Consider the following 24,655-nt stretch of genomic DNA (forward strand, 5'->3'; position numbering starts at 1 on the left):
AGTAATGTCTTAATGTTAATGATGGTAATGCATCCTTTCAAACTAGCCAAGCACAGAGCTTCCTCACTTTGGAAGTGATGACAGTACTAGTGCCTTCTCACAAGTAATATTTGGCAGATATTTTAAGTTAAGTGTTCACATTTTTGGAGAGATGGATTTTTCGTCCAAGCTTTATAGCTGTGTGTATGATCCTTCTCTTTTGACCCACTATCGATAAATCCGTATATACTATTAGTATATTTACTAATTTATCAAATACTATGCTAATATTAGTTAGACAATAGTCATAATAGATATGGTCCCTCTCCTCATGGCCCTCTTTTAATCTTATAGATATGGATACTTTTTGATATGCAGTCTTGAGTTTAAGGTGATAGGTTTTCACTAGCCTGTAGTAGAGAATGTCAGGAATTCACCTATACAGACTTTATTTGGCCTGACTTATATGCAAAAGATAAATTTTCACAGAAGTTGATCTACTTTACAAATTGCCATATGTTTCAAAGAAAACTTTTGGGCATCTAAAAGAATTCATAGATACAAAAAAGAAAATCAAACCCTCAGTATATTTTGCTGCTCTGTCACCTGTAAGGCAAAAATACTTTCTCAGCCAGAGCTTGAATATATGAGAAATCTTTAAAACTGTTACAGAGGCCTTTCTTCATGCTAATCTTTGAAAGAAAAGAGTAACCATTTGTCATTTGAATACTCTTCCATTGTTGGTTAGTTGACATGAGTTTAGGAGACTATAAAAATAAAATATCAGAGCACACTCAAAAAAGAATTGTTGAATGTTAAAAACATATTAGCTATAAAGAAAAAAGAAGGGTTGAAAGAGAAAGTTGAGGAAACTTCTCAGAAAGTAGAACATGAAGAGTTTTTTTTCTCTTTTAAATGAGACAGCAAATTAAGAGGTACAGCTCAGATGGTCCATCATTCAAACAGTAAAATGAGTTCCATTAAAAGAAAAGAATAGGGAGGGAATTATGAAGAAATGATACCAGAGGAATTGTCGGAACTGAAAAATCTGACAGTTTCCAGATTGTGAAAGAATCCACAGATACCTAACCTGATGGGTGAAAATAGCCCCAAGGCACATATTTTGAAAAGATGATTCTAAAAACTTTCCAGAAAGGAAGAGATTGTCACATACAAATGGGCAGAAATCAGAATTGTTCAGATTCTTCAACCTAAGTGGTGGAAGGAACAGAACAATGGAGTAGTGCTCTCAAAATTCCAAGGAGAAATCGACCTCCAGCCTGTGATTTGCAAGCCACCAGTCCGTCCAGGTAGGATAGAAACATTTTCAGACACGAAGGTCTCAGAAACTTACATCTCATTTTTAGGATTTTCTAGAGCATTACTAGATGTTGTGCTTCACTAAAATGAGAGTGTAAACCTGGAGAGGAGAAACCTCGGAGTCCACCATGGAGAGAAACTGAGGGAATGAATCTCTGGGAGGATAGTGATGAGAAGTCCCAGGAGGCAGGTAAGAGACAATGATGGAGGACTCTACCTATAATGACCCAAGAGAAGAACTTTAAGCTTAGATTGAAAGGAGTTTCAAGGTTTTAGAGGAGCATTTTAGGAGAAGTTTAGAGGACCTTTTCATGAGAAGTTAGTGACTCATAGAAAACCATGCAAATTTTAAAATGAGGTAGTTACTATCTTCAGGGAAAGAATTAAAGTTTTAGCAAAGTATAGTTCATGGCTTAGCTGTGAATTAAATGTTGATTTAATAAATAAGGGTGATAGTAACTATATTGGGAAGATAACACTTCATCTTCCATAGTAGGGGGACTTCCTGTTTTTGAAAAAAAGTTTTATTGGAACACAGCCATACCCATTTGTTTGCATATTTGTCTGTGGCTCTTTTCACATCACAGCAGAATTGAGTAGCTGCAACTGAGACCATATGGCCTACAAAACCTAAAATATTTATTATCTGGCCTTTTTATAAAAATACTTGCTGACTCCTGTTCCATAGGAAGAAGCCAATAAAATAATGCCTAAAATTGAAAAAAAAAAAAAAAAAGTAATAGCAGTAATAACCATGTTATTTAAAGTAGATTGGGAAGGAGCAGAAGGAACAGCTGAGGTTCAAATGATTGCCTCTGAGAATAGTGAATCAGGACTGGGGAGTGGAATCAGGGACTGGTTTTTTTGTTTTAGGCTTTATATTTTTATTGAATTCTTAAGCTAAGTACATGTATTTGAAAGGTGTGAAGGAAGAATGCTGAGAAATTTGATTGGATTAGGAGAAAAAAAAAGAGGGCACTAGTTACATTGAAAGGAGGAGTTGAAAGCATTTTCAATAAACACAGCTTTCCCATTAATTCACTTACTCATTCCACAGCTAATCACTGAAGAGTTCAAATGTCAGGCACTGAGCGCTACACTGCAGAACACGATTCCTCCCCGGAAGGTGCTTGGGCACCCTGCAGCTGCTGGCATGCACAGACAGGTAAAAGATTATAATAACCTGGTGATACAGCTGCTGTAGTTTAGTGCCTATCACAAGATGCTTATGCGATTTAGGCAGGTCAGGGAAGACATCCCAGACAACATGACACCAGATCTGAATTTTGAAGGATGAGACCATGTGAGGCAGGGCCTGAACAAGACCTGAATGAGCAGGGCAGACGTCGGAACCCACAGGTGTTCAGTAGAGTTGGATGAATGTTGGAAAATAATGTCAGAGCAGTAGACAAGAACCAGAGGCCAGATCGCTTATGCAGGGCTCTTTGCTATGGGGAATATGTTTTTATTTTGTTTTAAGACACAATACCCACTGAAGAGATAGCATCTGATTTTGTTTGCACTTTAGGAAAACATACTGTTGGTAGCAATGAGGGTAATGGGGGTGAGGGTAGGAGACATTGAAAACAGAGAAGCACTTAAGAAACTGTTTCAAGCAAAAATGACAACAAAAAAAATATGGGAATAAACCAGAGTCGACTGGAGAGGAACCAAGGGATTCTGGAATTAAAAGAGTTATGGGAAAGGGAAGGAATCAAGGACGACTCAATTCTGGGCTGGGTGGCATGGCACATCGCAGGACATTAACCTCTGATGGGGAACACAGGAGCAGGTGAGAGAGAGAGTTTGTGTGTGTGTGTGTAAAGATGTGTGTGAGTTTCGTTTTGGAAGAGTTGTGGGGTTTTTTGGTGGTACCTGTGCAGTGTCTCAGGAACTGGCCAGGACGTGGTTGGATATAGCCACATAGAGGTCAAGAGGAGGGCTTGGATTTGCAAATGTGCAGGTCATTGTGCGAAGAGATGAAGTTTGGGAGTTGAGTAGAAAACTCAGGGAGCCTTTCTGGTATTGCCAGCATTGAACCCTGGGAACAGTGATATTTAAGGATTGGGTTTTATAAGAGGAGGATTCTAGCGAGGAAGCTTAGCCTAGAAGCCTGCAATCAGAGGGATCAAGAAACCAGTGAGATGAGAATTTTAAGAGGAAATGATCCATAGTTTAAAATGCTGCAGAGCACTCAAAGCCTAAAAATGGCCGTTAGATTTGGTAGCTAGGGAGTGATTGTCAAGAACAGCTTTAGGGAAGTAATATGGGAGGAAGTGAACTTTCAGATGTGTAGAGGATTTTTTCGTGTTGTTAATGTTTTGAGATAGAGTTAAACATGTTTCTTTGTTGAGAGGAGGAGAGCTATACAAAGGGAGACATTTAGTGATAACTTAGGGAGAAGAAATGATTCTTCCATTCAAAGAATGCTTATTGCGCACATGCTAGGAGCTCAATCCTATTCCAGACTCGGGGGATATAGAATGAACAAGACAAAGTTTACTCTGTGTGTGTGTGTGTGTGTGTGTGTGTGTGTGTGTGTGTGTGTGTGTCAGGAACAGGCAATAAGCTTAAAACCAAATAGATACATAGGAAGTCCTCACTTTAAGCAAAACAGCATCTAATTTTTTTCTCCTCAACGTTGTAATGAAATGGTGTTGATTAGAGGAGCTGGCTTAAGTTGTTTCACTTAAAGTCCTTGTTTCACTGAAAGTCATAGCTTTTTCCAAGAGTCTGGACATTAAGTAAGGTCTTACTATAATATAATATCAGGGAGTAATAAGGACCTGGAGGAAAATGAAATTAGAATAAGAGGATAACAGAGTGGTGGTGGGTGGGAGGTGGGGTGCTGTTTTCTGTAAGGTGGTTAGGGAAGGTGTTGCTGCTAAGGTGATATTTGAGGAGAGTCCTGAATGAAATGAGGAAAGAGTAACTGGGAGGTAATCAAGAGACTGAGGTGACTGAGTAGGGGGAGAGAGGGTGGATCTCAAATACGGATGGAAAGGTTAGTTGTCCCCAGGAGATGAGGCACTGTTGCAGAATTTTTGAACTGGAGAGAGAGAGAGTAATTTAAAAAAAGAAAACTTTCAAAATGTTCTAATTGAAACCTGGCCACCATTTTTCTTAATAGGAGCATCCTTAGATGGGTGAGTTTAAGAAGGAATGGGAGCTTTTATATTGTTTGTTTTTCCATCATTAAAACATCTTCTTCTTCATTTATGTCTTCTTCCCTTGACGCTGGAGGGATGACCTTAAGGACAAGTAGCACAAATGGCTGCCTATAACTAGTCTTCACCATGTGACAGATGCCATAGATTGTTATCCCTTTGAATTCTCCTAAGGCCCTCTGAGGCATACATTGTCAGCATTTTACAGGGAGGAAACAAAGTCTGGAAGAGGTTTCACATGTCTCGTCATCATCACAGCCCAGATCCAAACTGCTTTCTGGTACTTCAAACCCTTGCTATTAAAGTACCTCCTGTAGACTGCTCACACTCTGCAATAGAGATAGGTACATGTGTCCAGTTTGTAGGCGTGGAGGGTAGTAAGGTGGGGAAATGGGAAGTTGGGGGATTTCTTATCCGTTGGACTGCCTCCGGGGTCAGGAGTCTTGATAAGAGGTGTTTGGGCCAGGATTTAAGGCAGGTGGCATTCCTCAAGACATCTCTGCTTTCTTGGTTATCTCACTCTTCCCAGATGAGTTACTCTCTGTGTCCTTATTCCTATTCCTAAAATCCCCACAGTGGGATTACCCTATTTATGCCTGCTATTGTTAGAGTGGTTCATAGGAAACAATCTCAAGGTTGAGGATGGGCATGAGTAGATTATAAAAATACATGTTCATTGTGGAAAATTTGAGGTTTAGAGTTGCTTCCCACATACTCTGTCTCAAAGTGCCTGATAGAGTGGTGAGGGTAGGGGCCTGTTAACAGCAAAATTCTCCATCGTTACTGTGTTCAGTTGTGTCTACTCTCGTCTTCTGTGAATATGAAGGACTTTGGTAGGGGTCTGCTGGGTATGCACTTGTTTGTGTTTGCAAAAACACACACTCTCATAATGAAATAGACCCTTGGACTGAGCAGGGATTGTTAGGATGGCAGAGTTCTCAAGGTATAGTGAATTTAAATCATTTCTATGAATAAATGGTTGAATGGGGTGAACCTGATATTTTGTTATTTTTAAAAACTTATATTACACAGCACTGAGGAACTTGGAAATGGCACAGGCACTGTTGCAGAATTTTTGGACCAGAGAGAGAGATAGTAATTAAAAAAAAAAAGAAAACTTTCAAAATGTTCTTATTGAAACCTGGCACCCATTTTTCTTAATAGGAGCATCCTTAGATGGGTGAGTATAAGAAGGAATGGGAGCTTTTATGTTGTTTATTTTTACATCATTAGCAGCTTCCCTTCCTGTGAAGGTAATTAAATGCTGCACTCCTACAGAAGCACTCATACATACTGCAGCAAGGAGAGTGGGAGTCCCACTAGCTTCGCACCAGTTTCCCCAATTCAGAAGTTATACACTTGATATTTTCCGCTGTTGACAGGTTTTCTGTTTTGCCCATACAGAATTGTCTGTAGAATTATCTGCATTATGTTTCTAATTAAGTATCGAGACCCTGAAATTACTTTTTGATTCGTTCTTTATTGAGCCAGAAGGATCTAGTCAGAACTTCTGAGTGATGGCAGCAGAGACTGCAGAGCCATTTCCAGCATTGTACAGAAGTACAAGCTTTAGGGTGTAACTAGTCATCTATTCCTAGCACATAAAATTTAGCCTTACAAAAAGATGACATTGTTTTATACATTTTTTTTAATGTGTGCCTTTAAAAAGATTTAAAAGTAGAGATAATTTAAGGGTGTTTATAAATTATGGGGTGCTGTCCGGAGAAGGACAAGCCAATAAATGCTTATTGAACACCTATTGATGACGTTTGTTATCTTGTTGGGTGGCAGCATGCTGGTGTGTTTTGTGAACTGTTGGGATGCCAGAAATGATTTGACAGTAACATGAGATTTGCCAGCATTTGCTTTCAGTGAACTAGACAGTTATTCCGCAGTAACATCGCCATCATTCAGATTTCACATGCACATTCTCTCCGTCTCAGAGGCTAGCCAAGTCTGATGTGATATTTTCACAGTTCACTCACCTCATCTCTGACCTTCCCCTTGGGGTCAGGCTCATTTCCTACCCGCTGGTGGCCTTGGGAGATATTCCTTAAAGTGGAACTGGCCTATAAAAGGATTGAAAACGTTCATAGATCTAGTGGCATATTGCCTGAGTGCTCTTCAGAAAGCTTGAAACAGTTAAAAGTGCCATTAGCAATGATAAGTAGGACCTGTTTTCCCACATTCCTGGCAGTGTTATGCACGCTGCTTATTTTTATTGCAGTGCTCGTTTGTGGTAGTGAATCAGAAATTGTGCTTTCTGATGTCCCTGCTGCATCGTACTTGTATTGGTTCTTTATACGCTACAAAGGTAATTTTTTATTAACATTGGTAGAGTTTTCCTGTAGTGTTTTGTGTTGTTTGTTTTTTGAGACAGGGCCTCACTCTGTCACCTAGGCTGGAGTACAGTAGTGTGATCTCACTGCAGATTGGACCTTCCAGACTCGGATGATCCTCCTACCTCAGCCTCCAAGTAGCTGGGACCACAGGTGGAAGCCACCACACCCGGCTAATTTTTGTATTTTCTGTGGAGACAAGTTTTTGCCATGTTGCCCAGGCTGGTCACAAACTCCTGGGTTCAAGTGATCCACCTGCCTTGGCCTCCCAAAGTGCTGAGATTACAGGTGTGAGCCATTGTACCTGACCTTTCTGTAATTTTTAATGATTTCATTTTGTTGGGCAGAATTTTATTTGAGACATACTGTTAGACATACCAAAATGGTTAGAAATAATCGGTGCCACGAAGAAAAGTTAGCACATAGACAGAAGATCTCTCAGCAAGGCGATCTTTAGTCTCTGCAGAAAGGGTACTCAGTCGCAGATGAAACAATGGCCAGAGCACACCTGAACAAAGGAAAGCAGATATATTTATCCCTTGTGCATTTGGATCATCCTTACAGCTGTGTCCTGCATCCATTGGCTGGAGCTGGACCTCACACTCTTAAACTGACACCCGATTTGCTAATAGCCTAAAACTTTCCTAAATAGGTAAGTGCAGGGAAGAACAAAGAAGGAGAGGAGGTTGCTTACGAAAGGTTTAAGGAAGCAGTAACATTTCCAAATAAGGAATGGGCATAGGCTGTGAGCTGGAACGTGCCTGTGAGCATGTCCAACAGTTACTTAGGATAGGGCCTAACAAAGAGTTATTAGCCCAAAGCAAAGAGGCTTTGAAGAAAGTTAGTCTTTAAAAGAAACTATTATTTCTAACACTTGTGATTTATTCTTTAACAAGAAGGGGAACTTTGAAGACGAAACTTTTTACTTTCTACACATATGTCTTATTATTGATAATAGCCTTTTTTATTAGCTGGAATTTTCCCCCAAACTTCTTTATTTTTGACTTTGTGGCAGTTTGTGATGGTTGAGAATGTCAGTTTTCTGGGATCTGATAATTTAAAGAATAGAGATAAAGGAGATAAACTTGTAGTAACATCATTTACCTAGAACTGACTCCACTGTAATGAAGCTTAGGAGATAATTTTTTTTTTTTTTTTTTTTTTTTTTTTAATTTTAACTGCCTTGGTTCAGAGCACTTAACATTTATCTGGAATTTATGGCTTCTTCAGGTAAATAATTGTCCTATCGAACACTAACCCTTACATTGATTCTTAGAAGTACCATTTACTAAATGGACTTGCCTTTCCCTGATTTAGCCAGTTAGTCTCTGCCCTCATCCCCTTCCCCTTAGCACCCGACCATGCCTGCTTTCGAGCTGCTTACCTCCTTAGCCGCTGCACTCTTTGCAAACAGCAGTACCTTGGTAGACATGTCTCTCTAGGACAGATTCCATGGCATTTTGTGGTTCTTTGCAGACGGAGAAAATGCCTCTAACTCTTAGAGAAAAAAAATCTAAATTGACAGACATTAAAATGATAAACCGTAATTGCAGTCCCAAGGATGATTGGAATCATGTCTTTCATTTTTCTGTGTGCATCCAGCATGCCATGAACTCACTTAGAATTGGAACTCACTTTAATGTTTTTTAAATTGCAAATTGACAAATTATGGTTGTATATATTTATGGGGTACAGAGTGATGTCATTTTTGAATACAATGTGGAATAATTAAGTCAAACTAACATATCTACCACCTCAAATACTTATCTCACTTTAATCTTAAAGCTGTATTAATACTTAATGCCTACATATCCCATTCATTTGGATATGAGAAATAATTAGGAAACTTAAGGGTAATTTGGTTTTCTGAGTGAGTGGTGTTTTGTAGCTGTGTGGGATGACCAGGAAATCAAAGTCAACAAAAAATAGGAAGCAGTGTTTATATCCCGGCTAGAACCAGAAGCCTGAGATATTATGATCCTTGTATTGTTTGTATATGAGGAAGGTTAGGAGCTTCAGATCTGAAGCAGTAGTACTAGTTAGTGATGCTGGCAGCCCCAAATTCTGGGTTTCCTAGACTAGGGTTTGTTCTTTTCCCTGAGATGCCCCAACATGCCTTTGTACCTCTAAAGACAATTACTGGGCTTTTATGGTGTTCACAAGTCATTTATGAGAAGTGCAGTGTCATCAAGGACATTATGGTTGCAGTGGGGATGGAGGCTTAAGTCCTGGGTAGAATAAAATCAGTCCTTTAAAAAAAATCGTATGAAGTATTGCAATGAAATTATTTTTTCAAGTAATAAATGCACATGGTTTAAAACGTCAAATAATATACCAAATCCTGTCTCCTTAGAGAGAATTGCATTGAACTCTTAGCTCTTTTTTATTGTCTATATTTCTATTTCTTGATTTATCAATTATAGACATCATTGATTGTTTTCTTCCAAAAGGGATGAGGGCTTACCTTATTTCCTCCCCATCTCCTAATTCCCCTCAATGAAGGCATGTTATTGTTTTTGTTCCTTTATTAGTTACCGCTAACTTTCATACATGCCAGCATCTTTTATAACTGATTTAATCTACAAAGACAATATCCTTTTGACTTCATTTTATTGGGTGCAATAAATTAGGGTCTAATAGAGTTAGATCTAATTAGGTCTACACTTAGGGCTCTGGGGGTTGTTGGACATAAATGTTCTGCAGAAGTAATCCCCTGTTTGTTTTCCTTGTGTGTTATAGTTAATCTGGCGATGTTGAAAATGTTTTATTTTGGATTTTGTCATAATCTTTGCCTTTTTAAAAATGTTTTACAGAAATAAATATCTTCCTTCAATAGATGAAAATGAAAATACAGAAGAAAGAGAAGCAGGTAAGAGATCACATTTCTTTTAAGTGAATGCATCTGGGGTATCTTGGTGCTTTTTCAACAAGGGGAGACACTGGCAGCATTGGCTCATCCCTTAATCTTTGGTACTTTCCCTGTTGCCTGTATTATAGTAACTGAGAGCTCTGTTCTGAATGACTTAATAATGCGGATTTTTCTTGATGCTCAGTTCATCTTCACGTAGGAGTAAATGTAATGAAAACTGTATATCAGAATATTACTCAAATTAGCCAAGTAGAAGAGAAACATTTCCTCCCTTTGAATAGCTTTCTGAGTCTTTTCTGAAAGAGAGATGTGACCAATTCTTTATAGTTTATATATTTATCCTTCTATCCATCTGGATTTTTGGTTAAACTAAAAGCATTCTTACTTACAAAATCCTTACTTATGATTTTGTAAGTAATGATCAGTGGATGGGTTCCTCCTAGAGAGAAGAATAGTGAAATAATTAGAAGAACAGGAGCATCAACTCTTTGGCATTTGGTTTTTTGAAGGGGGTGTGGGATGGAGAGTGTGATTTATCTTGCCAGGATCTCTTTCCTTGGTTGGTACTGCTGTGCCCTGAGTGTAATATATTCAAAGGAACTCTGAGACCTCACTCAGGGAGGTCAGATGGGAGACCTGTCTCTGTCTCTTGGAAATGGGCTATTTCTGATAGGCTGGTTTTTCTTTTACAGAATTGAATGACAACCTGGGAAGTGGGGTATCTAAATCCCTGCTTTTCACTGAGACTCTGTAACAAAGAGGTTGGGTGAGACTAGCCTCTCTTACTTTTCCAGTTTGCTTCTAGGGAACCCTAGTCTAATAATAGGGTGACGTAGGGTTATGGCTCAGGGTTATGGTTACAAAGACTACCCCCTGGTCTGTCCTCAATGGATAGGTTGGTTTGGGGAATTAGTTAACTCATCTGCTGCCAGATAACAAGAAGAGCAGTGACTAAATGCTGTCTACTTACTAGATTTATATCTGTCCTAGCTCAGAGAGTTGTCAACTGATAGGCAAACGCTACATGGAATGCAGTTCCATCTACCAGGAACTTATCCTGTGGATATACTCAGGTGTGCAAAACTGTGTGTATAAAGGCTTAAATTGCTGTTTCATGTATGATAGCAAAAATGGAAAAGAACGTACACATCCATCAAAAAGGGGACTGTTTAAATCATAGCTCACCCACCTAGTGGAATATTATGCTGCTGTTAAAAAGAACACATTATTGGCTGGACGCAGTGGCTCACACCTGTAATGCCAGCACTTTTGGAGGCCAAGGTAGGCCGATCACCTGAGGTCAGGAGTTTGAGACCAGCCTGGCCAACACGGCGAAACCCTGTCTCTACTAAAAATACAAAAAAATTAGCTGGGCATGGTGGCGAGTGACTGTAATCCCAGCTACTCAGGAGGCTGAGGCAGGAGAATCACTTGAACCTGGGAGGTGGAGGTTGCAGTGAGCCGAGATTGCGCCATTGGACTCCAGCCTGGACAAGAGCAAGACCCCGTCTCAAAGAACACATTACTGAAGAGAACCCCAAACCCTCAAAACTATTTTCATTTGTGATATGTGAGCAGGTTTATATTTCTTAAAGCAGTCTTCACATTTATTTATTTTTAGGCATCCTTTAAGATAAGCATTTATTTAAATCAAAACATTCTATAGTGATTACACCAAAATGAATTCTGGTTCCTTTCTGTGAGATTTTACTGGTTCGTGTTAAGACCTTTGGTATATTAGCCAGCTGTTATGTAGCTTCAGTTGGATGGGTTTTTGTTTTAGACCTCATGGTAGTGTTGATGATGAACAGAACAGGATTTTTCATTTAAAAGTTAATATTAGATAGGATAGAGAAGCAGGTTAAAGAAGTGAGCAACTTTCAGAAAGACTTGATCCTGCTCCTCTTATAAATACTGATGGTAGGCCATACTGGTAACTGAACTGCAAGAAATTGCAGAGAATGAAAATAGAAAATTGTGTTCAAATTAAAGCAATATATAAACTCCAGGATGGAGAATTCAGTGCCTAACAGAGAAGAGGCTCATGTTCTGGAGTGAACTTCAGCTTTGACTTCCTTAGAACAGGATTGAAACTCTGACCCTACGATTTAGTTGTATAACTTTGGGTAAGTTCAGTCTTGTCAAATGATCCTTTATGGAAATTTTTCCTTTGTGCTTCTTAACTAGTTGGGCATTCCACCACACCACTGTTGATGTCATCCATGATGTCATGAGGGGGTGGCCATCAACATTGCAGACCACAGACTAGGCAGTCCCCAGGAGCTCTTTAATAGTTCCAGAGAGTTCTCTGGCTAAAGATTGGTGCTGCATCTGTCGAGCAATGTTAACAATCTCATTAAAAGTGATATTTCCACTATATTTAATGTTTTTCTGTTTCTTTCTGTCTCTTGGTGGTTCCTTGAGGGTTTTGATGATCAGGGCAGAAGAAGAAGGTACCACCTCAATCTGGGCCTGTCTGTTCTGAATGGTCAGTTTCACTGTAATCCTTAGACCCTTCCAGTCACCAGTTGCCTTGGCAATGTCATCACCAACCTTTCTGGGAGACAGACCCAGGGGGCTGATCTTGGGAGCCGGTGCAGACATGGCACTGACTTCCCCCCTGGTGCACCTCATGTACAGACTCTGATCTCATTGGGGTCAAACTTCAGAAGCATGGTGGAGGCAGCTGGTGTCAGATGAATCCGATTCAGGACGACCAAAGAAAGTTGCACCTTAGCCTCCTTTGAGCTGGAAGACAAAAGCCAGCCTTGTTTTTCTGTCACTTAAATGGGAGTAATCATAACATGCCTCACATCATAAGACTAGGATTAAGTGGGGTAATTTGTCAAGTACTTGGTATTCAGTTTGTCAGTGGCAAGGAAATCTTTCAGTTTAACAAAAGTAGCCATCAAACTTTGTCTTTTCTCTTACCATGATTCTGAGGTGTTAGAAGTAGCAGCAAATGAAATATCCACCTTTTAAAAACCCTCATTCCTATTAATTCACTTTCCTCTTCCTTGGAGAAAAATAGCATATAAATACACTCTGATCTTGATATTCCTCATTTCTTTGTTCAAAATCTTATCAAGGTAAATTGAAATGGTAGATTTTTACAAATTAAATAAAAACTCAGTAATAAACAATAGTGCTTCTTATTAACCAGAAAAGGCATAATAGGTGTAATGTGCCCAGAACAAAGGGTTTAGAGATTGAATTTGTTTTGCCTAAAGAAGCGTTGTGAGAAACAGACTTTAATAAAACGTTTGAAAGTGAATCACTCAGGAGAGCTATAGACTTTTATCTACATTATAGAGAACTAAACTGCTTCTAAGAAATATGTTTAATTCTTAAGATGACTAAGCGTTATTAGGCAAAAAAAATTATAAAAATAAAATGTGAACTCTAATCATTGAAAACCTATGTGGCACTATTGATGTATAATATAGTTGTAAATACTTCTTTGCAAGAGGGCACATCCTAATGTTAGCAACAACGAAACTGTGATATAGGAATATTGATTTTTATTCATCTCAGCTCCTTGCTTGGCACTGGGAAAAAACATAAGTGATAAATACTATGTAATGTATAATATGGTCTGCAGGCAGGTGTAATCTTAAGGGGTAAGAGGGCTTTGGGACCACATAGGCAGTGTAGAAGACAGTTAATAAACAGTGAATGCAATAGAAATACATAATATTATAAGTAGGATGACAGCTTGGAGCTGTGCCCAGGAGGTAACCCAGACCTGAGTAACTACAGGAGAATGTTGCTTCCTGACCCCACGCCAAGAGTTGGGTAAGCAGAGCCTTTCATTCTTAGGTCCTGTAGAAAACATAAAGATGGGAAGAGTTTTCTTCAGATATACTGTGAGAATCTCAAAGACTTTCAGATTATTAGACCTTATTTTCTTCCCTGGGGTGAATATGGGTATAATTTATTCACTCAACAAATATTTGTTGAGTTTTTCAGCATTAATTCATTAATATTAATTCAGAAATATTTGCGTTCTACTTGGGGTCAGGTCCAGTAGTAACTAAAACAATTTCTCAAGAAATTTCTAGCCTGATTACAAACTATTAATATAACCAGGGAATGAAATATGCCTCGGAAGCGCCAGAGTTTTACCGTGTGGTGGAAGATCATGCCCTGGAATTGGAGAGTATGGGGGCCGAGGGAAGGTCAGCCCCACCAAAGAAATTGAGAGAGTTCTAAAAAGAGGCAATGTCTTCTGTGGGGAGCTGGGTTTCAGGTTTTTTGCTTCAGGGGCCTCAGGAGGAAAGCTTAGAAGGGAAGAGGGTGGATTTGGGAAGTTGAAAGACATGGTGGGAAGGGAGAAAGGAAAGGTGTGGAGTGTGGTGCTAAGTTTTGGGTGGTGACCGAGGGTGAACTAGGACAAAGAATAGTTCCCAAAAGATTTGGTCTCAGAAGTCCTCTAGGGAGAGATGAGGACTCAAGCTTACTAGTAGTATGGATCACTAAATCAGGATCCATAATTCAGAATAGTGAAAGAGGAAGAATAGCAAAGTTGGTAATATGGTTGAGTGAATAATTTACTTTTAAGACTTTTTAGCCTCATCTGCAGAGGGTCTGAAAATCGTCTGGGCTAATACTAGCCTAGATGACTAAACAGCCTCACCCTAGAATCATGTTTCAAAAGGACTTAAAAGGTACTTATCCACCTCCTTTCTCCTCCCTCCTCCAAAAAGGAAAAGAAGTCTGAGCATTAAATGCTTTCCCCTCTTTGAACATATCTTAATAGATTTTTTTTTTCATCATTCGTACTCACTTTATGTTCTGAGACATACACTCGAGGCCAGAATAAGTCACTGGGATGGCAAAATAACACTGACTTATATAATGTGAACTGTGGATGAAGCTAGGACTGTGTAACCTGAAGAAGTGAAGACTTAAGGGCATCATGTGGAAAAGAGGTTAAATGTGTCTATTGCTGGACCTGTGGAAGAGAATGGGACATGTGGGGAGAGTTAGAGGAGGATAGACTTTAGCTTCATACAAACAAGGACATCTGGGCCGGGCGCAGTGGCTCACGCCTATAATCCCAGCACTTTGGGAGGCTGAGGCAGGCGGATCACAAGGTCAGGAGATCGAGACCGTGGTGAAACCCCGTCTCTACTAAAAACACACACAAAAAATTAGCCGGGCGCGGTGGCGGGCACCTGTAGTCCCAGCTACTCAGGAGGCTGAGGCAGGAGAATGGCGTGAACCTGGGAGATGGAGCTTGCAGTGAGCCAATATCGCGCCACTGCACTCCAGCCTAGGGGACAGAGGGAGACTCCGTCTCAAAAAAAAAAAAAAAAAAAGAAGGACATCCGGAGAAGTTGAGCTGCACAGCTGTGCCATATGCCTTGTAAGCAGTAAAGCTCCCTGTCTCCAGAACTTATTAGTTATTATTTTCTCTCTCTCCTAATTCTTTGTATTTTAGAAAGAATGAGATGGGAGTTTGAACTCAACCTCAGAGGCCCATCCTGACTAGAATCATAGAGTTTGCCAGTACATTTATTTATGGTATTTATAAGACCAAAGTAAATTGTATATAAGTTGACACAGTTTTAACTAAAATATTACATAGTAATCCTATATTACTATGATATAGTAATATTACTCTACATACACAGTAATATGATTACTATGATATAGTATCATGATTATGTAACGTAGTACATATGATTATGTAGTAATCATATTACTATGTAATATTTTAGTATTAAAATGCTAATATTTTAATTTTAGTATAAAATATTAACATTAAAATATATAGTAGGATTAATTATAATATATTAACATTTAAATTGCACTGTGGTTCATTTAATTCATGTTACTAATGTTATCAAATATGTCACTAGCATTTATGAGACAGACACAAAATTGTAATGGAAATAAGCTGCTAATTTTAAAATCCTGTGCATAAAGAAGCTGTAAGTCTTGTAAGTTTACATGTAGAAAACACTATCATAAAAAAAGGCTACTTAAAAACAGCTAATGGAATTGCCTCGCCTCCTGTCTTGACCAGAGGAGTCTGGGAACCTCTGGTGACCAAGTTTTTGGCGCAGCTTCAAAGTGATGATGAAGGATTTGGATCTGTGACATTTTTAGCTCGCACATGAGTATTGATGTGACTGTGAAGAGTTGTCTTCCTCTGCCTAACTTTGTTTTTTTTTAGACAGAGTTTTGTTTTGTTGCCCAGGCTGTAGAGTAGTAGTACAATCTCAGCTCACTGCAACCTCTACCTCCTGGATTCAAGCAATTCTCATGCCTCAGCCTTCTGAGTAGCTGGGATTACAGGCACCCGCCACCACGCCTGGCTGATTTTTTTGTATTTTAGTATAGATGGGGTTTCCCTATTTTGCCCAGGCTGGTCTCAAACTTCTCAGCTCAGGCAGTCCGCCCGTCTCGGCCTCCCAAAGTGCTAGGATTACAGGAATGAGCCACCGTGCCTGGCCGCTCTGCATAACTTTGATTCATCCTTGGGAAAACTGTCCCAAAGGGTTGAAGTATTATGAAAAAAACGGAAGTGCAATAGGAGCGTCTTTTTCATTTTGATATGGTTTGTAACTTTATCATGAACTTACTGTCCAGGAACTATGTAATATTTAGATACTGAGAATAAAACGTTCTCATTTTGTAAGAATGAAAGAAATATGTCTACTGCTAACTACGTTCTTACGATGTTGGTGGTAGATCTTTGGTAGCTGCCAAGTCCCTGTTTAAAATGACCCTCATCTTGGGACCCTTCTGGGTGAAGTTGAAAAGTCTTATTTATTTAATATATGTCCTACTACATTTATTTAATATACGTCCATTTAATAAATTGTTTATTCTTGATGTGTTTTTCATCTGATCTGGAGAACAAGTGGATTTATGAAGAAATGGATAGAAGAGGAAAACTTAGTGAATTGAAAGTCGTCTGGGGAAAGGTTGAGGAGATACAGCTGTGTTGGGGAATGGGTGATGGAAACGAAATAGGGGTTGGTTAGAGGTTCTTGCTGATTCTTATTTCTAAGTTTGTTGTATCCAGTACACGAGACAAAGTGAAGTGATTAAGAGGAGTGGCCCTTGACATAGGAGTCAAATCCCAAATCTTAGCTTTACCACTTACTAGCCATGGGACCAAGGTGAGTTATTTAGTCTTTCTAGGCTTCTACTCTAAAATGGAGTTATAATATGCCTCTATCTTAAGGTTGTTTTGGTGATACACTCAATAAGCTTAGTATCTTCCTAATACCCAATTCTTAGTAAAATTAACTATTATTATTATTGACATCCTTTTTTTTTTTTTTTTGAGATGGTCTGTGTCGCCAGGCTGGAGTGCAGTGGCATGATCTTGGCTCACTGCAATCTCCGCCTCCCGAATTTAAGCGATTCTCCTGTCTCAGCCTCCCAAGTAGCTGGGATTACAGGCACACATCACCACACCCAGCTAGTTTTTTAAATTTTTAGTAGAAATGGGGTTTCACCATGTTGGCCAGGATGGTCTCAATCTCCTGACCTTGTGATCCGCCAGCCTCAGCCTCCCAAAGTGCAGGGATTACAGGCGTGAGCCATCGCACCTGGCCTTGGCATCCATTTTATATTTAAAATATCAGAACAATTCTGGGTGCTCAAAGTCATTGTGACTACAAGGCTTAGATATATAAAAGAACAATTCCTTATCCATGAATACAGTCTTTCTAACTCTAGGCCCGGGTGCTGGTTTATTATGTGGCAGTGATAGGAGCAGAATTGGCCTAAGTTTTGGGCCTTGGGCCTCCGGTAGCCTAAAGCTACAGTAAAACTACATGTGGGCCAGGAATGAAGAGGTAGGAAAATAGTCTTATTCACACCGCTAGTTTCTGTTCAGCATCTACTTGTCCTAGAATATATCAGCAAATAATTCTGAAAGACGTATCTCCTGGCCTTGGTTGGTGGAGCAAACATCATTCCAGTTAGGCAGATTAGGAAATTGAGTTACTGTGAGGTTTTGGTCTGCCCAAAACCATAGTTGGAAATAAAAGTAGTTTCCAAAAACAACACAGGCACTTATTAATTATTATTTTCCCTCTCTCCTCCTAATTCTTCCCTCTCAGCATCCACATTTAGTCATTTACTAGCCCGCAGTTTTTGTTACTGCCTAGAGTTAACAAGAATTAGGTTGACTGCAGATTTAGAGATTTCAAATTTCTAAGACTCTTGAAACATGGTAAGAGAAAAGTATCTCCTATCCCCATCTCTCCACTTTAATTGCAAAAATATGGAAGTAGAGGTGGGGACTAAAAATGAGTCAAGTATTTGGGGATGGAAAGGTTTTGAAAAAATGACATTACCGAATCCTTTGACCACTCTTTAGTGCTTCACTTACCTGCCTCTCAGTAGTGTTTGACACCTGTGATGATTCTGTCTTGAAATGCTGTCTTCTTCAGGCTTCTGGGATACCATGCTTTCAGTCTTACATTTTTTTCCTGGCCACTTTGCTTATCTCACTGTTTCTTCTCACTCTGTAGGTTCTTCTTCCTCTGGTGATCCTGAAACATTAGCATGTGTCAGGTTTTGGTCCTGTTTTCCTTCTCTCTTTATTCTTGCTGGGCAATCTAATTCATTCTTGTAGAAATTTTTCTTGGAAAATTATCCAAGAACCTACTGGATTTCTCCACCTGAATTATCCTTAAATACCTGCAACTGAACTCTCTTCCTCCTGGTTCTAACCAGCTGTGACTGTGTGAAGAACATCAGGATCAAAGTACCTGCTTTGTCACCTAAAGCACAGGTCTCCTCAGTAGAGATACATTGAAATAGAAATGTTCCTGGACTTCACAATGAAGTTATGTCCTGACAAACCTGTCATCAAGTTGAAAATTCGTAAGTCAAACCATTATGAGTCGGGGACTGTCTGTATACTAAATGCAGAAAAAGAAACAGAGAGAGAAGGAGATATACAAATGCACAAACAATTGGACAGACGTTGTTCCTGCCCCCACTCTGGTCAGTCTTGCTAATTCCATACAGATGTCTTTGCCGAATGGGTAAGTTCCAGTACAATTGCAGCAAAATAAAAGCCGAGGACATGTGGGTTTTGTTTTTGTTTTTTTTTTCTGCATTTAGTATGTTCTGTAGTCAAATACCTGTTTTTAAAAAAAACTTTCTGAAGAAAGTGAAGGTGAAAAAATAAGACAATCCTAATTTTAATTAGGAAATAACTTTAGCTACCTGAAATGTTGTCCATGAACTGATTTATTAGTAGGAACAGTTACCTCTTACTTTGAATGCTCATTTTTATTATTTGAACTTTAAAAAGAGATAGAAGGTTGCAAATTTTTATGATTTTTTTCTACTTATTTTTATGTTTAGCTAATTTCTGACACAGAACACCATCTTCTCCCTGCTGGGAAAGATAGAAGACTCCAAAGCCAGCCAGCAGCAGGAGTTGGCCAGGCCTTGCTCACTACTTGGGTTTGAGGTGCAAGGAAGTACAGCTGGATGAAGGGGGTGTGGTGGCCTTTCCAGCCTAGGTGCAAAGTGCGCACTTTGTCCTGCACCTCAGTCAAATGTAATCTCTCAGTGCTGGCACCTCTCATTCTGCCTTTGATTCTTGAATCCTTATGATTGGGAGAAACATGAATTGTCTGGTAAAACAGTTTTTCTCATTTGTTATAGAAGTCTGTAAAAATTTTCTATTACATGTATGTGAAAGTTTTTCTGTTAAAAATACCATGAAAGTAATACATTCTCATTATTGAAATTGTAGATGTCTGTTAAAAATTAAACAACCAAATTTGCGTAGCCTCAAATGATTACTATTAACGTTTTGTTTTTCTTCTATTATTTGTTCTATGCACAGATATTTATTGCCATTTCTGTTTACATGTACAATTCTATAGACTTCCTTTTTCTCTTTTCCAAATTGTAGATAACTGTTTCATTCAGTAACCACAGGATTGAATTATACCATAAGCCAGGTACTTTTCTAGATACTACCACAGAATCACTGCCTCTTGAAGCTTACATTCTACTAATGGGAGACAGGTAAAAACAAAGACCAAAAAAGAAGTGAAAACTGCCCATAGTCGTATCACCCACACATAATGATGGTTAACATTTGGTCTGTGCCCTTGCAGACTTTAAAAAATTGTTTTAAAAACAAAATGTGATTAGACCATAGGTTTTCTTTTTTTGCTTCCCAAATGTAGACATGTTTCATGTCTTTTAAACCTCTGTATAATAATGGCTGCATAGTATTATTCCAGATGGTGGGTGTACTATTAATTTAAATATTTTCCTAAAGATTGGCAAACAGGTTATTTATAGCTTTTTTCTCTATTAAACACAATTGTGTATCAGATATTCTTATACATAATCCTTTGGAGTACTTACGTGTTTCCTTTATTTATGCCCTAGAAGAGAAGTTGCCCCGTTTAAAAGGATATCCACAATTAAAATTTTATATTGTTGTGTTGTATTTTTCTCTAATTTGGTCTTAAGGTTACTCCCTGGACAGTGGCTATAATTTCTAGCCCTGCCCTGATGGGGCCCCAGGGAGGTGGTCATGTGTGTTTACAGTGTGCCTTTCACCAGCTACTTCTCTATCCTGGAGGCAGCCTAATGCAAGTGACGAGTGACCAGGTGTCCCTCTCACAGAAGACTTATTTATACTGGCAGACTCCTTGTGGCTCTTGTCCAACCTGTGTCCTTTGTCCAGTTTATTCCCACCAAGATAACGGCTCTCTAGGAGAGCCCTGACCAGGAGGAGAGTTAGGTTAATGTGTGTCAGTCAGGTGAGATACAGAGAAGACAGCATAACAAAACATATGAAATAACAGAGGCAGTTTTATTACTTGCAGATCCTAGAGAGAAGAGAGCAGCACACGTCACAGGCCCAATGAGAAGTGAAGAGCTGTCCAGGGCTCGCATGTTCAGTCAGTGTGTGGGGAGCAAGATATAGAAAGATGAACCAATGGATCAAAGCCTTCATTGGGGTCCAGGCCATTACTCATTACCCTAGCAGGTTTCCTGCAGGGAGTTCTAATTGCTGGGTTTAGAGCAAGCAGTTAGAATTCAGTGGAGTCACTGCGGCATATCTGGGCAGTCCATGCAGGGTATGGGAGTCAGTGGGACAAGACACATAGGTAGGCTCTCTGGCTGTCCCATAGGTGGGTGGTCACCAGGAGGCAGTTGTAAAAGGCAGATATCGGGATTGACCACCTTAAGGAACTGGGAGAAGGCAGTGTCAAGGGTGGAAACTGTATCAAGGGTGATCAAGCTCCACTTCTGGTATGAGAAAGTCCAGTGTACATCCAAAATGGATGTTGAGGCAACATAAAATTGCAAGAATTCACTGCATGTTGCTTCTCTGTCCTGCGGGAAAAAAAAAAAAAAAAAGGCTTTTAATAGTTGATACTCTTGCCAGCAATATATGAGTGCACCAATTTTGGTATGTCCTTGTATTGGATTTTTCAAAATGAAAATGTAATTTACATACTATAAAATCCACCCTTTTAAAATGTGCAATTTCGTGGTTTTTAGAATATTGACAAGATTGTGTAAACATCACCACTATTTAATTTCAGAATGTTTTCGTAACCCCCAATTTGTCTCTTTGAGTTTGTTTTTTTCTGAGTATTTCATATAAATTGTATTATGCAATATGTGGCCTTTTGTGTCTGGCTTATTTCATTTGGCATGTTTTCAAGGTCTATCCATGGTATAGCATGTTTCAGTACTTCACTCTTCACTCTTTTTTTTTTTTGGAGACAGAGTCACTTTGTCGCCTAGGCTAGAATGCAGTGGCATGATCTCAGCTCACTGCAGCCTCCGCCTCCCAAGCTCAAGCGATTCTCCTGCCTCAGCCTCCCAAGTAGCTGGGATTACAGATGCGTGCCACCCCACCTGGCTAATTTTTGTGTTTTTAGTAGAGATGGGGTTTCACCATGTATGGCTGGGCTGGTCTTGAACTCCTGACCTCGTGTGATCTGCCCATCTTGGCCTCCCAAAGTGCTGGGGTTGTAGGTGTGGGCCAGTGTGCCCAGCCCCACTTCACTCCTTTTTATGGCTGAATAATATGCCATTGTATGGACATACCACATTTTGTTTGCCTGTTCATCTGTTGATGGACTGGGTTTCTTCCACGTTTTGGCTATTGTGAATAGTGCTGCTGTGAACATTTGTGTATAAGTTTTTGTTTAAACACCTGTTTTCAATTCTGTCTGTGTGTGTGTGTGTGTGTGTGTGTGTTTGTGTGTCTATCTATGATGGAATTGCCAGATCATTTGCTAACTGTGTAACTTTTTGAAGGACTGTCACACTGTTAAGTGGCTTCACCATTTTTTATTCCCACCAACAATGTATGAAGGTTTCAGTTTCTCTGTATCCTTGCCAAAATTATTGTTGTCTGTCTTTTTTATTATAGCCATCTTAGGTGGGTATAAAATAGTATCTCATTGTGGCCTTGAATTTGGTTCTTTTTTATTATTGAATTGTAAGAATTCTTTATATATTCTAGACACTAGACCCTTATCCAATAAATGATTTGCAAATACTTTCACCCATTCTGGGGATTTTCTTTATACAGTTGTTCCTCAGCGTCCATGGGGGATTGTTCTAATGCCTTCCGTGAATACCAAAATCTGAGGATGCTCAAGTCCCTTATTTAAAATGGTGTAGTATTTGTATATAACCCATACACATCTTCTCCTACACTTTAAATCATCTCTAGGTTACTTATAATACCTAACATAACACAAATGCTACATAAATAGTTGTTGTAGTATATTGTTTTTAAATATGTATTTTTATTGTTGTATTGTCATTTTTAATTGTTTGTTTTCAAATATTTTCAATCCTCAGTTGGTTGACTCCATAGATGCAGAACCCATGGATTTAAAGGGCCGATTGTACATTCTTGATAATGTTCTTTAAAGTGCAAAAGTTATTTATTTTGATAAGTGTATTAAAGTTTTAAACAAAAAATATTTAAATTCCTTAATTACTGTATTTCACATAAAATATGCATAATTTTTAGGAAAAATTGAGGGAAGTCTAATAGTATTATATTATCACTTTATTTAATTTTTCTTTCAAAGAAAGAATCATCTTAAATTTGGGAGAGGGAAATGTCATCACAACTTGGAGAGTATCTTCCCTTTCAACCTTCCATCTCTATATATACCTGTTTGCCATGCCAGTATGTGAAGAAACGTTTAAATGGCCAGTAAATACTGTTTATATGAATAAGAATGAAAAGCTGTCTCTCTCTATTCCTTGGGAACTTGGATAGAGAACAGGACTAGCTTGGAAGCAGCTTACAGGCAATGATCGTCAGGTACCCATGTATGGATTCGTTACAGATAGAAATCTATGTTTCCTGACCCAAAACAAAAAAATACAGTGAAATATGCTTGTTTAATTTTTTTTTAACCTGATGTACTGAAATTTACTGGTTTTTGCTGCCCGAGTTTTAGCATATTATTTCAAGGCCTTCTGTTGAAAAGGTGTGGAAATGGTTATAACTGATGAAGAAGATTATGTAACAGATACACTCGTTTTTCTGGATGATTTTCTTAATTAGAATCTGTTTTGACTTTCAAGTTCTTGAATAATTGTTAAAGGTTTGTCTGTGGACCTCTGGGAACCACTGCCCAGGGCCATAATTTTTTCATTAGTTCCTAACTCCTTTTCAACTGACCTGATCTGGTTTATCTAGATTCATGTCTTTAAGTGTCTTTTCCAGGAATATTGTGGATTGATAATTTTGAATCACAGAAACAGGTTTTTTACTAACAGTGCAGTTTTTGAGCTAGCATTGTTGCATGTGTTACCTGTGGACCCTCTCCATTTCATTCTTGTTTTCCTAGCTTGTTGTCTCTATTTAAATTGTTGTTATAATTTGTAAAATATTTTTGGCACCTTGTGGCCCATCATCTCCAACCTGTTCGTTTTAGGGCCAGTTTCAGAGTGGTGATTTAATGCCCTTGGTAGAAGCTGAAACAAAGCTTTTATTTAGGCTCTTTGCCTTTCCCCCCACTGACCTTGAGACACATGAAAGAAATTATTTTTTGTCTAATATTTTTTAATCTTCAGCAAATATATTTTCATAGCTCCCAACAAGGTGCTTTAAAAATACAAACATTTCTGGTAGACTTTTCAATCATAATTTTATACATTTTATTACTAATACCTGCTTTTTCATCAACAACTGCATGACCTTTCCCAAAGTGATTGCATATGCCATCACATTTAACTTTTATTTTTATTTTTAAAAGGTAGAGTGAGTCTTGCTCTATTGCCCAGGCTGGAGTGCAGTGGCACAATCATAGCTCATTGTAACTTCAAACTCCTGGGCTCAAGTGATCCTCCTGCCTCAGCCTCATATGTAGCTAGGACTACAGGTGTGCACCACCACTGCTGGCAAATGTTTTAAAATTTTTTTTTTTTTTTTGGTAGAGATAGGGTCTTGCTCTGTTGCCCAGACTGGTCTCTAACTCCTGACCTCAAGCGGTTCTCCCACCTCAGCCTCACAAAGTGCTAGTATTACAGGTGCGAACCACCATGCCTGGCTGCATTTAACATTTCTAACCAAGTTTCATCATGCTGGTCTCATGGCCTAGCAATCATTGTAGTTCCCTGGGAGGTCATACAATGCTCAATGAAATGAGTGTTAGCTTTGGCCAGATGGATAGTTCAAATCTAAACTCCTGCACTCAGTAGCCGTTGGCCTTGGGCACACCAGTTAACATCACTAACCTTCCATTTCTCTGTATACAAAACCGGCATCTTTTTATTGACCCTGTGGGATTGTTATAAAGATTTAGAGGTCATGAAACATGCCTTGCACAAGCTCTAGTGTACCCATATGGCATGTTTTCAATAAACGTTAGCTGCTGCTCTTGCTATTGCCTAAGGATTGAATACCCCCTTACTACCACCTGCTTCTAGCTTATTTGGGGACCCCTGTCCTTCAGAAAAGAGACCTGGACATGAGATATGAGCTGAAA

At 39.0% G+C, this 24,655-nt stretch overlaps 1 protein-coding gene across 1 annotated transcript in view; it reads left to right on the plus strand.

The window, feature by feature from the left end:
- CHD6 (chromodomain helicase DNA binding protein 6) overlaps window positions 1-24,655 on the plus strand; it is a 214,427-nt gene that overhangs the window by 53,298 nt on the left and 136,474 nt on the right. The window contains exon 2 of the mRNA XM_025399445.1: window positions 9,619-9,674. Within this exon, the coding sequence (XP_025255230.1) occupies window positions 9,642-9,674 (33 nt within the window). The 5' untranslated portion in view covers window positions 9,619-9,641. The remainder of the gene's footprint in view (window positions 1-9,618; window positions 9,675-24,655) is intronic.

Source organism: Theropithecus gelada, chromosome 10, assembly GCF_003255815.1.
Source record: "Theropithecus gelada isolate Dixy chromosome 10, Tgel_1.0, whole genome shotgun sequence".
In the NCBI taxonomy this organism is placed as follows: Eukaryota; Metazoa; Chordata; class Mammalia; order Primates; family Cercopithecidae; genus Theropithecus; species Theropithecus gelada.